Here is a 13,313-nt window from a genome sequence, read left to right on the forward strand (position 1 = left end):
TTGTCACAATCCTGAAAATATATAATATGTAAATAAATATTTATAAGCACACTGGAAGTCAACATTTAATAAACTAATAAATCTGAAACATTTTTTGTTCTTTATTTCAAAGGTAACTTAGACAATAACCTGAAAAGCTGATTAGCAAAAAGCCGCCTAAAAATGGGTTGTTAGGATGTCTTATAAACCAGCAAATTACCGATCATATTATTATACAATATGTTTAAATATAACTCTGTTCAGCCTTGATGTTAATAGACGCTCTGGCATCCTCCATCAGCTGTGCCGGTGAGTTGGTGACACGGCGCTACTAGCTTAAAAATACATGTGAAGTTCGCAGACATAGTAGCTAAATCTGTCCATGGAAAAATTATTTTTTTCAGCAGGTATCTTAGTTACAACAAGATTGAGCTAACAAGGCAGTTTTGTGTTTATGTGTTGTATTTATTCAGTTTGGGAAATCCCACGATTTCTAGAAAGCATTAGCTCAAGTTGGCTGACTGAACAGGGACTAGAAATCGTTGTTAAGGTCGTTAGTAAGGGTCGGCCTACTTGCTGGAGTAGTAAACTAGGTTTCATTACATAGGAGTCTACTGACGTGACTGACTGTTTTCCAGTTATTAGTCAGACCCCATGTATTTCCAGGGAAACGGAGATAACACTAGCAAAAAGTTTTTTGTTTTGAGAGCGAATTGCCCCACAATATGAATAAATTTTGATTATATCTTTTATTTTGTTGGTAACCGTTGTAATCGGAATATTACACTCGAGGGTGAGCTTTACCGTCATTATTGGCATGACAGTGGTGCGGTCAGGACCGAGGTGCTTGCGCCGAGGTCCGTAAGCATCACTGAAGCACACCCTCTCGTGTAATATTACTTAATTAGCACTCTGGTTGTAGCTAACCTTGATGATTGTTGCTTGGTTATATGTTAAACAAAAAAACAAAACAGGGATGAGCTAATAACCTGATGAAGCTATCAATGGTATGGTTTCACTTGCTGTTGAATAGCCTACTATTCATTTAGAAAATTCAGCTACAGGCAGAAACTATCAATGTTTTATATGTGTTCTGTCCTTTTGTTGTGACTGTTAGGTTCTCGGTAAACTAGTCCATTAAGCTGGACAGATAAGATTAAAGTGGATACAGACAACTTTTCAGCTTTCCCCCCGTTGTCCCCCCCTAGCGTTTCCAAGTGGTATTGTTGTTTGCACCGCTGTCGCAAAGACAACCGGATCGCTTTTTGTTAGAGCCTAGCTCCGTGCAATAGAACAAACCATCTGTCTCCTTTTCAACTCCTTGATCATAACACAATATAGTAACTTTCACCACTGCTCAGTTTAGAAAGGCCACTGCAAGAAAACGTGTTCTTTGTTTAGATTATCAAACGGACAATGGATCATTCTGGCTGCTAGCGTTAGTGTTAGCTAGTGTAGCTAGCGTTAGCAACATGGCTAACATTGCTAACGCTAGCTACAGCTAGCTACAGCTAGCTATAGCCAGAAACAAACATAGTTAGATGTTTGTTTCTTTTGTTCCAGAAACATAGATGTTTGTTTCTGGCTGGTCCTGGCTTCCTTGTAGCTCCTGGTTCGTTTTCTGGCTGCTAGCAGCAGTGTTAGCAACATGGCTAGGAGATAGCTACCGATAGCTACTGGGAAAACCTATCCTATTCCTTTTTTGGTTGCGCAATGAATGACGCACTTCCTTTGTGCCGTAAAACGAACCTTCATTCTCCCGGGAGATCGTACCCGGTGGCAGATAGAATTGCATAGTGAAAGCGAGGCTTATAGGGAACCAATCTAAACGCTGATGGTGTCATTATTCTATAGCCATTACACTGTGCAATCAACATTTACTTCATAATAAGTTAAAGCAAAAAAGTTGTCTATAGGGTCTTTAAGGGAAGGATTAAGTAATGTCATTGTGTACTTCACTACTTCATCATATGCCCATCTCCTCTACCTAGACCTTTAGATTTACCCGCAAATTTGGCGACACACGCACCAAGTAGGTTACATTAAGCATAGAGGTGTAACCATTGATCAATACATTGATTCAAAAGGCAAAGATCCAATTCAATTGATGCAATGTTAATGCTAATGAAATTGTGTTAGCTGGATCACAATATATCATATCAGTGAGCATACGCAGTATACTGCAAATGACCCCATTTTTTGTACGGGAGTGACTGAGGTCAGTCTTCATGTGCAGTATATTGTGTATGCTCAGTTTATACTGAAAACCTATGTAAACCTATATTCTGATAACGTGCCGTCACCCCATTTACAGTGCGCGGCTAGGCTTGCCGGCTTCGCTAGGGAGGGCAGCCTCACGAAGCCGGCTGAAAAGAGCTTCCAAAATCGTGGATTCGTGTTAAAAAGATTTGTGTTAAAAAGATGTAAGGCCGGCTTTACTAGAACCAGACAGGGCCCTGGTACCCACAATTAAGCCCCCCTCCCTGGGTCCACACAGTCGGCAGCTGCCGTCTTCCAGGAACGTGGGTTTGTGTTAAAAAGGTGTAAAGCTGGCTTTAATAGCCAAAGACAGGGCCCTGGTACCCACAATTAAGCCCCCCTCCCTGGGTCCACACAGTCGAACTTTGGTTCGTGTTAAAAAGATGTAAAGCCGGCTTTACTAGTTGAGAGCCGGGTCTGCTGCCTTCCCCCAACTACCCGGGGAGGGGGGCTTAATTGTGGGTACGTAGGTTCGGGTGGTGCGCAAGGTCCTGGAGGTCCTCAGTGGAGAACCGGGGAGGGCCCCCGGCTCCAGCCCACTATCCTACCCAAATTTGGAGCCCCTTTATGGGCCTCCTGGAGCCAGGAACGTGAGTTTGTGTTAAAAAGGTATAAGGCCAGCTTCACTAGATAAAAACCGGAGATTTGGAATGACCCTTTGGCCGCCTTCTTCCCCCGGGGCCCCCCCCATGTCAGCCTCCAGGACCCAGGACAGCCGCCCCAACCCTCCAGGACCTCCAGGAGAGCCACCCGACCCTTCAGCCTAACTCTACCCGAATATGAAGCACCAAAATCAGCCTCCAGGACCCAGGAGATCCGCCCCGACCCTCCAGGACCCTCCAGGACCTCCAGGAGCTCCAGGAGCTCCAGGAGAGCCACCCCGACACTCCAGCCTAACTCTACCCGAATATGAAGCACCAAAATCGGCCTCCAGTACCAGGACAGACACCCACCCACCCTCCCTCCCTCCCTCTTATCATTTACAAGTCACCTTCACTATGTCTGTAGTGTGTGTGAGACAAAGCAAGGACATTTACTAGTATGTAAAGCCGGCCTTATGAGGTTTCGGCAGAGGAAATCTTGTGGATCCGGACTCGCTAGATTTACACTAAAGGCTGGCTTTACGAGGTGCCAAATTTTCCGATTTCTGATCAGCGGCGCACATCCGGTCGTCGATAACGTGCCCGTCTGCTGGCAAAAAAGTGAAAAAAACTTTTTTACATTCCTCTCCTGTATGGAAAAAAAATTAATTAATGCAATAGGCCTATCCTGTAGGCAATTATTGTGTCATAGTAATAAATAGCCTATGGTAATGATTTTAAATTTTTTCTTTACTTCAGATATTTGGCCTTGGGGGATTCCATTCCGGATTTCGGACTTGCCTATTCCTACCGCCTGGGAGTAACCACAGTTCGAGAGGCAATTTTAGACACCTGCACTGCCATCAACAACCGAATGATTCAGAATTGTATCCCAAAGCCTACAGAAGCAGGCTGGAAAGAGATTGCCAAAAAGTTCTACGAGAGATGGAACTTCCCCCTGTGCTTTGGAGCTTTGGATGGAAAGCATATGCAAATTCAGGCACCCCCCAATACCGGCAGTCTGTATTACAACTACAAGGGCAGTCCTCATGGCCCTGGTCAATGCAAAGTAACGCTTTCGGGTGGTCTCCGCAGTCCTCATGGCCCTGGTCAATGCAAAGTAACGCTTTCGGGTGGTCCACATCGGAGAATATGGCAAGAACAGCGATGGTGGTGTCTTTGCCAGGTCAGCTTTAGGAAGAAGACTGGCAGCAAAGACCCTTGGGGTGCCTAACCGTGAGGTGGTTCCTGGAGCAGAGGATGTAGGTGCCCTCCCCTACACTATAGTAGCCGACGCTGCCTTTCCTCTGAAAACCTACTTGATGAGGCCGTACCCTGGTCGGGACCTGCCAAGGCACCAGCAGATCTTTAACTATCGCTTGTCTAGGGCCAGGAATGTAGTGGAAAATACATTCGGCATCCTGACCTCAAGGTGGTGCATCCTTCTCCATGCCTTAAACCTACACCCAGAGCGTGTGAATGCACTGGTCCTCACTACCTGCATCCTGCACAACTTTCTACTCGATCCCAGAGAGAATCAACAGTGGCTGGATGAGCTGGAGGCCACTCCTGCACGTCTAGGAGACATGGAGAACATGCAGGGCAATCGTGGGTCTAATGATGCATATGCAGTGAGGGACAAGCTGGCTGCATACTTCCTCTCTCCAGAAGGAAAAGTCCCATGGCAAGACCAAATGGTTTGAAAGAGACTGTTTGCAAGAGGGAGGAGAAGATGGGAGATGGGATATGACTTTCAAGTGTTTTTCTTCAGCTTGCCTCAGATTTTGTATGGTTGAATGCAATTAATAATATGAATGAATTAAATCATTTTCAATCATTGTTGTAATTTCTCTTCAATCATCTTAAAGTTACTCCTATCACCAGTCATGAGTCTAAATATTTTATTAGATTAAAGGTCCAACCAGTGATCCAAACGAACAAATGCCATGTTTTCATTTTTAGTTGATTAATTCAGCTCTTAGTAAAATGACTAACACTAGACAACAGGTAAACATGTTTTTTTTAATGTATTTGCTGTATTTTTTGGCTATGAAAGGTTTGTTTACATTGGTAATGTTTCTAAACATTGGAGTAAAATATACTTATATTCTGTTTTATGATAGGTTGAGAATGAGAAACTCATATTTTCCAATCCACAGATCACACTGATAGAATGTTTGTAAATCTACCCCACATTTATATGGTCAAGATTGGGGCTTTAAAATGCAGACATGGTATTTTCTCTCCGTCCTGACAATCACAGCCACCACAGACAAGCACCGTTGCCTACATACCATTGCCACTGCCTACATAACACAATTATACAAGTAGCCAATGAATACAGGTGTATAAAAATACATTCGACAATCTGGCTCAGACAGAACCCGTGCAATGAAACCATATAGCTAGCGTTAAGTCAGTTTTAGGTTTTTAGTTGAACAGTGTTTTCAAACAATTATCCAAAGTTTGAAAATTGGATTTGCTTACAGTCATCGTTAAAGACAGTATAGATTGAGTCATTTTGTGCAGTTTGCTAGCCCCGAACGGGGATAAGGTTTGCTAGCTAACATTAGCTTTAGCTACCGGTTGGGTAGCTGACTTGATATTTATTTTAACTTACCTGTTGCACTGACGACCTCAGAGATTCCACGCCATGCCTTGTCTCTCTTGTCTTTATTTTTTATAACTTTCTAGTTTGCAGTCATATAGCACAGGTCGTTTTTGGACTTCATTGATGAGCTTCTCCTCGTCCATGCTTTGGCTGCTCCTCAAGTTGGCTGGCTAACGTTAACAAGGTCGGAGTAGGGGCGTCAAGGCAGTTTGACACGCCTCATAACGCTTTTGGTGCGCGTTCGGCCATTTAAAACAATAGGTGTACTTCAAAACGCACGCGGCAGACGCTTTCAGTGCGTTTGGGCCTTGAGGGTCAAGGAGACAAATTACATCGTCATCAGACATTATTGTGCCGCTTTCCCTCAACAACCACACATTATCCTCTTCCTCATCCTTCAACTTTGCTTACTTTGAAATACACACACACACACACATCCCTTTTGAACCAATGTAGCCCAGCTGCCAGAGTAATGTATGCCTGCGTTCTGTGAAGTCTGTGCTCATTCTGACTAAATGGACCATAAACCTTGGGTCAGTTGGAACAGGCAAGTCTACATCTCTAACTGTTAATCAGTTCAGTTCAGAGGAAGAGCTGATAGTCAAGTCTGCTGACAAGCATTCTGCTGGAGCCTTCCAGATGCTTTTTCTTATCGTGAACCTGTCCCTTACTTCTCAGTATGTGAAATTTGTCACATCGGGATCTGTGTGTGTGTGTGGCAACTAAAACAATTTGGTTAAGGTAAGGCTTTGGTCATGGTCAAGAAAAAGTTTGGCTAAAAATTAAGTTGGGAATTGAACCAGGGTTGTTGGAGTTGAAAATAAATGTATCCACCCATCCACCTGCCTGATCTCCACATCATTACTTTCCACCTTGCTATTTCATTGCTATGTCAAACTACTGCTGTGTCTTCTTCACATAATCGTTTCATGATGGGAAAACATATTTCTCTCATATTTTGTGAATGGAGCATGCATTTGCATACACTGTGGCTTGTGGTAGCTGCCTTCTTCTAGAATAAGCTGTTGCCAACCAACTGTCTGGTAGGACATTAGGAGAAATCTCATATAGTGCTGTTAGAAAATATTAGCCCACTCTGTGATTTTCTAGTTTTTGCATTTTATTTTTTTTTGCTTTATTAGATTTTTGAAAGTGGACAGATACAGGAAAGACTGCGAGAGAGAGGGGGATGACGTGACAAAGGTCCTGGGCCAGATTCGAACCCAGGACATTGCGGTTCCATGGTATGCACCTTAGACCACTGAGCCACAACAAGAAAAAAAAAGTGTTTTAATTACATAGATATTATTACTGCAATTTAATGAGGTGGAATCTTTTCACTTTACAATATGCGATATCCATGCATAATTTACAAATAGGCAGTATTAAGCTTTTGCAGCAGTAAGACCTAATAGTAAAGATGGCCACAAGGTAGAGCTGTGTGTCGGTGTAAGTGGTGATGAAGAGAGATAGAGGGGTGTACAAATAACCAGTGGTGGAAGAAGTACTGAGATCTTTTACTTAAGCAAAAGTAGCAATACAACAATGTAAAGATACTCCATTACAAGTAAAAGTCCTGCATTCAAAATCTTACTTAAGTAAAAGTACATAAGTATTGGCAGCAAAATGTACTTAGAGTGTCAAAGTAATCGTACTCATTATGCAAACTGTCCCCATTTAGAGAGTTATATTTTTCATAAATTATTGGAATATTAATACTGATTTATTGACATACATGCACATGTAAGCAGCATTTTAAAGTTGTCAATGTGAAGCTAATCTTAACAATTTAGCTATACTTTTGGGTAGTCTAATCTATAACAATGCTATTTTATAGTTATTTTATAAAGATGATCAAATGTTTTAAATATAAAATATTGATCTGAAAAGTAACTAGTAACTATAGCTGTGAAATAAATGTAATGGAGTAAAAAGTACAATATTTCCCTCTAAAATGTTAGTGGAGTACAAAGTAGCATAAAATGGAAATACTCAAGTAAAGTACAAGTACCTCAAAATTGTACTTAAGTACAGTACTTGAGTAAATGTACTTAGTTACTTTCCACCACTGCAAATAACCTTGCTCACCTTGAGCATACTTGAGTCATGCTAAAATAAAAAATAAAAAATCTTGCATAGAAATCCTGTGTAACCTCAATCAGTGTTTGTAGTCAAGTGCTGCAGTCTGTGAATGATCAATTAGTCCTGTGACTTTGAATCTCTGTCAAGAGTATCCTCTCTGCTAATTTGAGTCTTGGCATGCAAGGTGTGTACAGTAACAGCACGAATGTGAATTCCAGGGAGAAGTGCTGAGCCATTTCTGTCATGGCAGGATGCACAGGTTTAAGGGGAAATCCATATTCAGGAGTATTTTCTCACCCATGGCCACTGCTCCTGTCAGCACTCATTTGACTCCAGTGCCGAGATGATGGGCAACCTGGAACTTAAGCAATGTTTGGGCCGACAGAGGCAATTTGTATGCATTAATCTCCCATCATCCCCCGAGCAATGCTCACAGAGGGTGACAACTACTGACCGTGTGCAGAAGCATGAGTGAGCACAGAGGAATGGCTGAAAGCAGACAAGGAAATAATGAGAGAAGGGGAGGAAGGAGGAAAGAAAAGTAAATGGGGGAAATGAGGAATAGGAGAGCATTAATGGTAAGGATAGTAGGGGAGAGACTTCATTTGTATTTTCACACCACTGCATGCAAAACCATTTCACCCATTCTGAAATTTCCAAGTCATCTCCTTCTATTTCAATCAAAAAACGACCTCGTTTTTCTTTAATATAGTGCACGGCAAATGGTAATGGATGGAGATTTTGTAAGCTTTATGCACATTATCAATCAATAGGATGCATGAACTGTCAAATGAGTTGAGAAAATGTAAAAATAAAGTTGTTTTTATTAACATTTAAACTTTTTACATTGACAGTCTTTTAAATCATGTTCACATCAATGTTTAAAATAAGTCACAGCAATAAATACAAACATATGTTGTTTTTGTTGTTGTCTGTAGCTTGTGTCTCATAATCCTTCAGTCCATCAGACATACCCAATAAGCAGCATCAGTTCCTGCACCCGTTCATCATCATCTACCATTACCATTATTGTCTTTATCATCTTTTCAGCACATAGTCATCATCAGACCCCAAACTAGCCTCCTTAAAACAAAAACAAAATAGTAAGGAATACAAAAAGACATAAAACATAACTTGATTAAAAAACTCATGCACATTCTTCACCATCATGGAATACAGAATCACAAGCTTGGGGATCAGCCTGCATAAACTGATTCACTTGGTTTTACTAAGATTAACTTGATAAAAACAGTAGCATTATTCACGCATAGAGTATTGAGTATGCTTGTTTGCTGTTCTCTGGTCGTGATATGAAGTGTAAAATGCATAGAGAAAGTGGTGTTGATTCTCATCATTACTAAGAGTACATTTTAAACATTGTAAACTGCATAAGTACACTGTTGTCCGAGCTTTAAACAGTTGAATTGTGCTTATATAAGATTGGGGTTTGTGTTTCATGACACTATAGTAGGCTTAAAGGGGAGATGAAGCCTTTGATAATATGACTCTGGTTCATTTGCATTTTACCTCAGACAAGACAGGACACTGCATTCAAGTCTGAAATTCACCTAGATTTGCTAGAAAAATAAACAACATTTCACTTTTTCGCCAATAGGGCGCAGCCATCTTCTAGCAAGCTAGCTGGTGACGTCACAGGGATGGTTCATCTCATCTGCTCAACCTAGTAATGCTACGTTTAAGGTGTATTGCTGGGGACCCAAGGACGTGCAGTGTTTCAGTGTGCAATATTAATAAACTTTGGATAAGCAAGCAAACAGCACTCTGTGCAGCAGCGGTGCGGATGGGCACTGCACTAGTTACTTTAAACAGAATAAGCACAGGAAATGTGTGTGCTGGGCTACTGCCAAAGCTGTGCCCCTAAATATTTAATTAATATTCAATTTAACACAAAACATTATGTATCATATATGATCAGGATTATCACACAATATATGAGATAGTACTGTATAATCATACAATTAAGTCAGTTAAGTCTACATCGTAACAATAATTATATATAATTATAAGCTAATAATAATATATTGTAATTAAAAATAAAAAACAAAATATTTTCACAACATGGCAGTTAGTTAAACTTTCTCAAAATAATGAATTAGTATCTCAAAATAATGAACTCATTTTGAGAAAGTTTCTCATTATTTTGAGATACTAACTCATTATTTTTTAGAAAGTATCTCATTTTGAGAAAGTTTCTCATTATTTTGAGATACTAAGTCATTTTGAGAAAGTTTCTCATTATTTTGAGATACTAACTGATTGTTTTGAGATACTAAGTCATTATTTTGAGAAAGTTTCTCATTATTTTGAGAAAGTTTCTCATTATTTTGAGAAAGTTTCTCATTATTTTGAGATACTAAGTCATTATTTTGAGATACTAAGTCATTATTTTGAGAAAGTTTCTCATTATTTTGAGATACTAACTCATTGTTTTGAGATACTAAGTCATTATTTTGAGAAAGTTTCTCATTATTTTGAGATAGTAAGTCATTATTTTGAGAAAGTTTCTCACTATTTTGAGATACTAAGTCAAATTATTGAGAAAGTTTCTCATTATTTTGAGATATTAAGCCATTATTTTGAGACAATTTCTCATTATTTTGAGATACTAAGTCATTATTTTGAGAAAGTTTCTCATTATTTTGAGATACTAAGTCATTATTTTGAGAAAGTTTCTCATTATTTTGAGATACTAAGGCATTATTTTGAGATACTAAGACATTATTTTGAGAAAGTTTCTCATTATAATGACTTACAGGACTGTTTTTTTTCATCACACTGGCGGAAATGGGCTTCCATAGAGCACAGACTTTGTGTGCAGAGTTGTGTTTTGTGTGGTTTCTTGGTATGCTCTAAGCACTTCCCGTGGCGGCTGAATGTAGGTAGCTACTCTTGAAAGCTCACCTGTTGTTTATTGAGCATCAGTGTCTCAGCAGGACATCCCCCAGAGACTCTCTCCCTCTCTCTCTTTCTCTCTATTTGAACGGTCGGGTTGGTTGTGATACAGCGATCTCGTATCAGATAATCCAAACTGACCTCTTGGCAGCACATACTTTCAACATAGGTTGGTATCGGGCTCCAAGCCCCGCACTGGCACCACCTATTATTTCCAATGCACCAATTTTCAAGTTCAGGCATCCTGCTGCTGTCTTTCTCCTCCTCCGTACAGCTGGTCTGATCACTGCAATTTTTCTAACAGGCTCACAGCTATTGGGTTTCTGACTTGGTTTGTGGGTCTTTTGATTCATCAAAACATTCAAAATCCTTAGTACCAACACTTAACTAGTCTGAACTCCAGTACTGTACTCCTAGTTAACAACCAACCCCATGACGTAAGCGCTGACAAAAATAAAGATGGCGGCGCGCTAGGCTACAAATATAGCACAAAGGCATTTTCTCAACAATGGCTTACTATTATAATGTTATTTTTTATTGTAGGACATCTTAGTAATACACAAAGCTCTATGCAGGTGTCTATTTCGTTGTTTCATCTCCCCTTTGAATACCTAAATGTTACAACAATGTAGGCATTCCATAACAATTTAGGTTTTAGTTCATAAGAATTTTATAACACTGTATTTGTGTGCCGACTGAAACTACCCAATCAGTGGCTGAGTATAACTGATGTTGGTAAGAGATCACAATGATATACCTGTAAACCCACCGTCATTTTCTGTCAGCATGGTTTCTTTTTTGGCAAAATCTTCATTTTGAGGCGATAAGCAAAAGATCAGGCACCTTTGACAAACCATGGAAATGCCCATTAGGAATTTGAGGCATCTACCACTAACAAACTGAAACAGATATTTGTTAGTGATTTATCAGCTTGTAGTACATTTACTCATGTTTGTCATAGAAAAGATATGAGAAAATAAATGAATAATCTTTTGGTCAAAATTAAAGACACAGTAATTATTGTTATACAGTACACCCTTATGAAAATTTGGCGTGCCAAATACTTAGTACAGTAGTACGGTAGTACACTACCAGTACAGTACCTCAAAACCAAGAGGATAGTGAAAGCGCCATTATGTACTTTCAGACAAACATGGATTTTATGATGTAGAAAAATCTAAATAAATAAACTCTTGGTGCCTCCACTTTTGAATGCATATTGCCCAAGCAGCAGAGGAGGCAGGCACCCTGAGGTGTACATAAGAATATGATACATAATAAGTTAGAATATATGCTTTATGAATGGCACTCTTCAAAGTGTGCATAACACAGTTATTGTAGTCAACACTCCTCTCATTTTTTTTTAAAATCTTTTTTTCCATTTTTATTTCACTCGCTCTCACTGTCGGTCACTGTATTTGATCCACAGAGTTCAATGAGGCTTCAGCACAGTGGAGTGAGAGTAGAGTTTGATCAATGGCACTCCACAACTGAACACAGGAGAGGGGAGGTGAGAAGAAGAAAGAGGAGGAAAAAGAAGAGGAAGCATCACACACTTTCTCCTTTCACCTGCTCGTTGTTGTTGAGTCCTGGTGAGGGTTTGCTCTTGATGCCCTCGGTGCCGCCCCGCGATGTCTCCTGGAAGAAGAGGCGGGGCATCCACATGGACATGACGATCCGCTTGTACTCTTTGCGAAAGTTCTGGTTCAGCAAGCCGTAGATGATGGCGTTAAGGCAACTATTGAAGTAAGCCATGAAGTAGCTGACCACAAAGAGCCACTCGGGGATGCGCGGCGCCACCATTTCCGGGTTGATTGCAACAGCCAGCCCAATGAAGTTGAGTGGCGCCCAGCAGATGGCAAACAGCACGAACACCACAAACATGGTGATAAAGTTCCTCAGGTCGCTGGGCTTGATGCGCGGGCGCACCTCTGACTTGACCTTACGCCTTACCTGGATCACTAGGATCCAGATGCGAAGGTAGCAGAAGGTGACCACAGTGATGGGCACAAAGAAGTGGATGATCACCACGGTGATGGTATAGGACGTGCTGACCGTCTGCGCAAACGTGCATGAGTAGACGCGTGGGTCATACTGCAGTGAACCAACAAAGAAGTTGGGCACAATTGCCACTACAGTCAGTGCCCAGATAAGTGCTACTAAAAGCAGCGTGTTGCGGTAGCTGTACAGCTTGTCATAGGCGAAGCTGTGGCAGATGTAACAGTAGCGGTTGATGGCGATGCCTGTAATGTTGAAGATAGAGCCAATGACACTCAAGCCCATCAGGAAGCCACTCACCTAAGAGAGGGACACAGAGGGAGAGAAAGAAAGATGGTAAAAGTAAGAAGATGACTATGCTGAGAATCAGTCAATTAATAATGGCTAATACATACTGTATAGACCAGTCAGGATGACAAAGAAAAAGACTCAGGCCCTGAGACAAGGTCAGAGATAAAAGTGGAGTCATGGCTCACCTTGCACTGGGTCTCACCCAGTGACCAGCCATCATGGAAGATGGCATACAGCACCAGTGGGTAAGGGTAGAAGGCCACCACCAAGTCGGCAAAGGCCAGGCTCACCACAAAGACATTCCCTTTATAGGACAGAAGAAAAAGACAGAGAATCATGTGTTGTTAGATCATATGAGGCCTTGATAGAAACCGTAACAACCTTGAGTACAGTAGCAGCTCCATGTATATACATTGCAAGACCTCACCCATGGCAGCCTTCTTAACAGTATCAGCCAATCAATCACACTAACATCCACTTAGAAACACACAGATAGGTGACAGTTTCCTGGCTCCCTGTCATTGTGCCCACCAGATGAATCAAGATTAAGACAAACCCCTGACGACAAGGACAGAATATTAAGTGAAGACACACTAAGT

At 40.9% G+C, this 13,313-nt stretch overlaps 1 protein-coding gene across 1 annotated transcript; it reads right to left on the reverse strand.

The window, feature by feature from the left end:
- Positions 1-11,973: 11,973 nt before the first annotated feature.
- LOC139644441 (melatonin receptor type 1B-like) lies at positions 11,974-13,052 on the reverse strand. Its single transcript, XM_071519791.1, has 2 exons — positions 12,900-13,052; positions 11,974-12,723 (listed from the first exon to the last, which is right to left on the reverse strand). Exons 1-2 carry the CDS (start codon positions 13,050-13,052, stop codon positions 11,974-11,976), a joined length of 903 nt encoding a protein of 300 aa, XP_071375892.1.
- Positions 13,053-13,313: the final 261 nt, after the last annotated feature.

This window comes from Centroberyx affinis, unplaced genomic scaffold (genome assembly GCF_046629955.1).
Source record: "Centroberyx affinis isolate AG114_WGS23_722 - 3 ecotype Tasmania unplaced genomic scaffold, CSIRO-AGI_Caff_v1 ptg000739l_1, whole genome shotgun sequence".
NCBI classification, from domain to species: Eukaryota; Metazoa; Chordata; class Actinopteri; order Beryciformes; family Berycidae; genus Centroberyx; species Centroberyx affinis.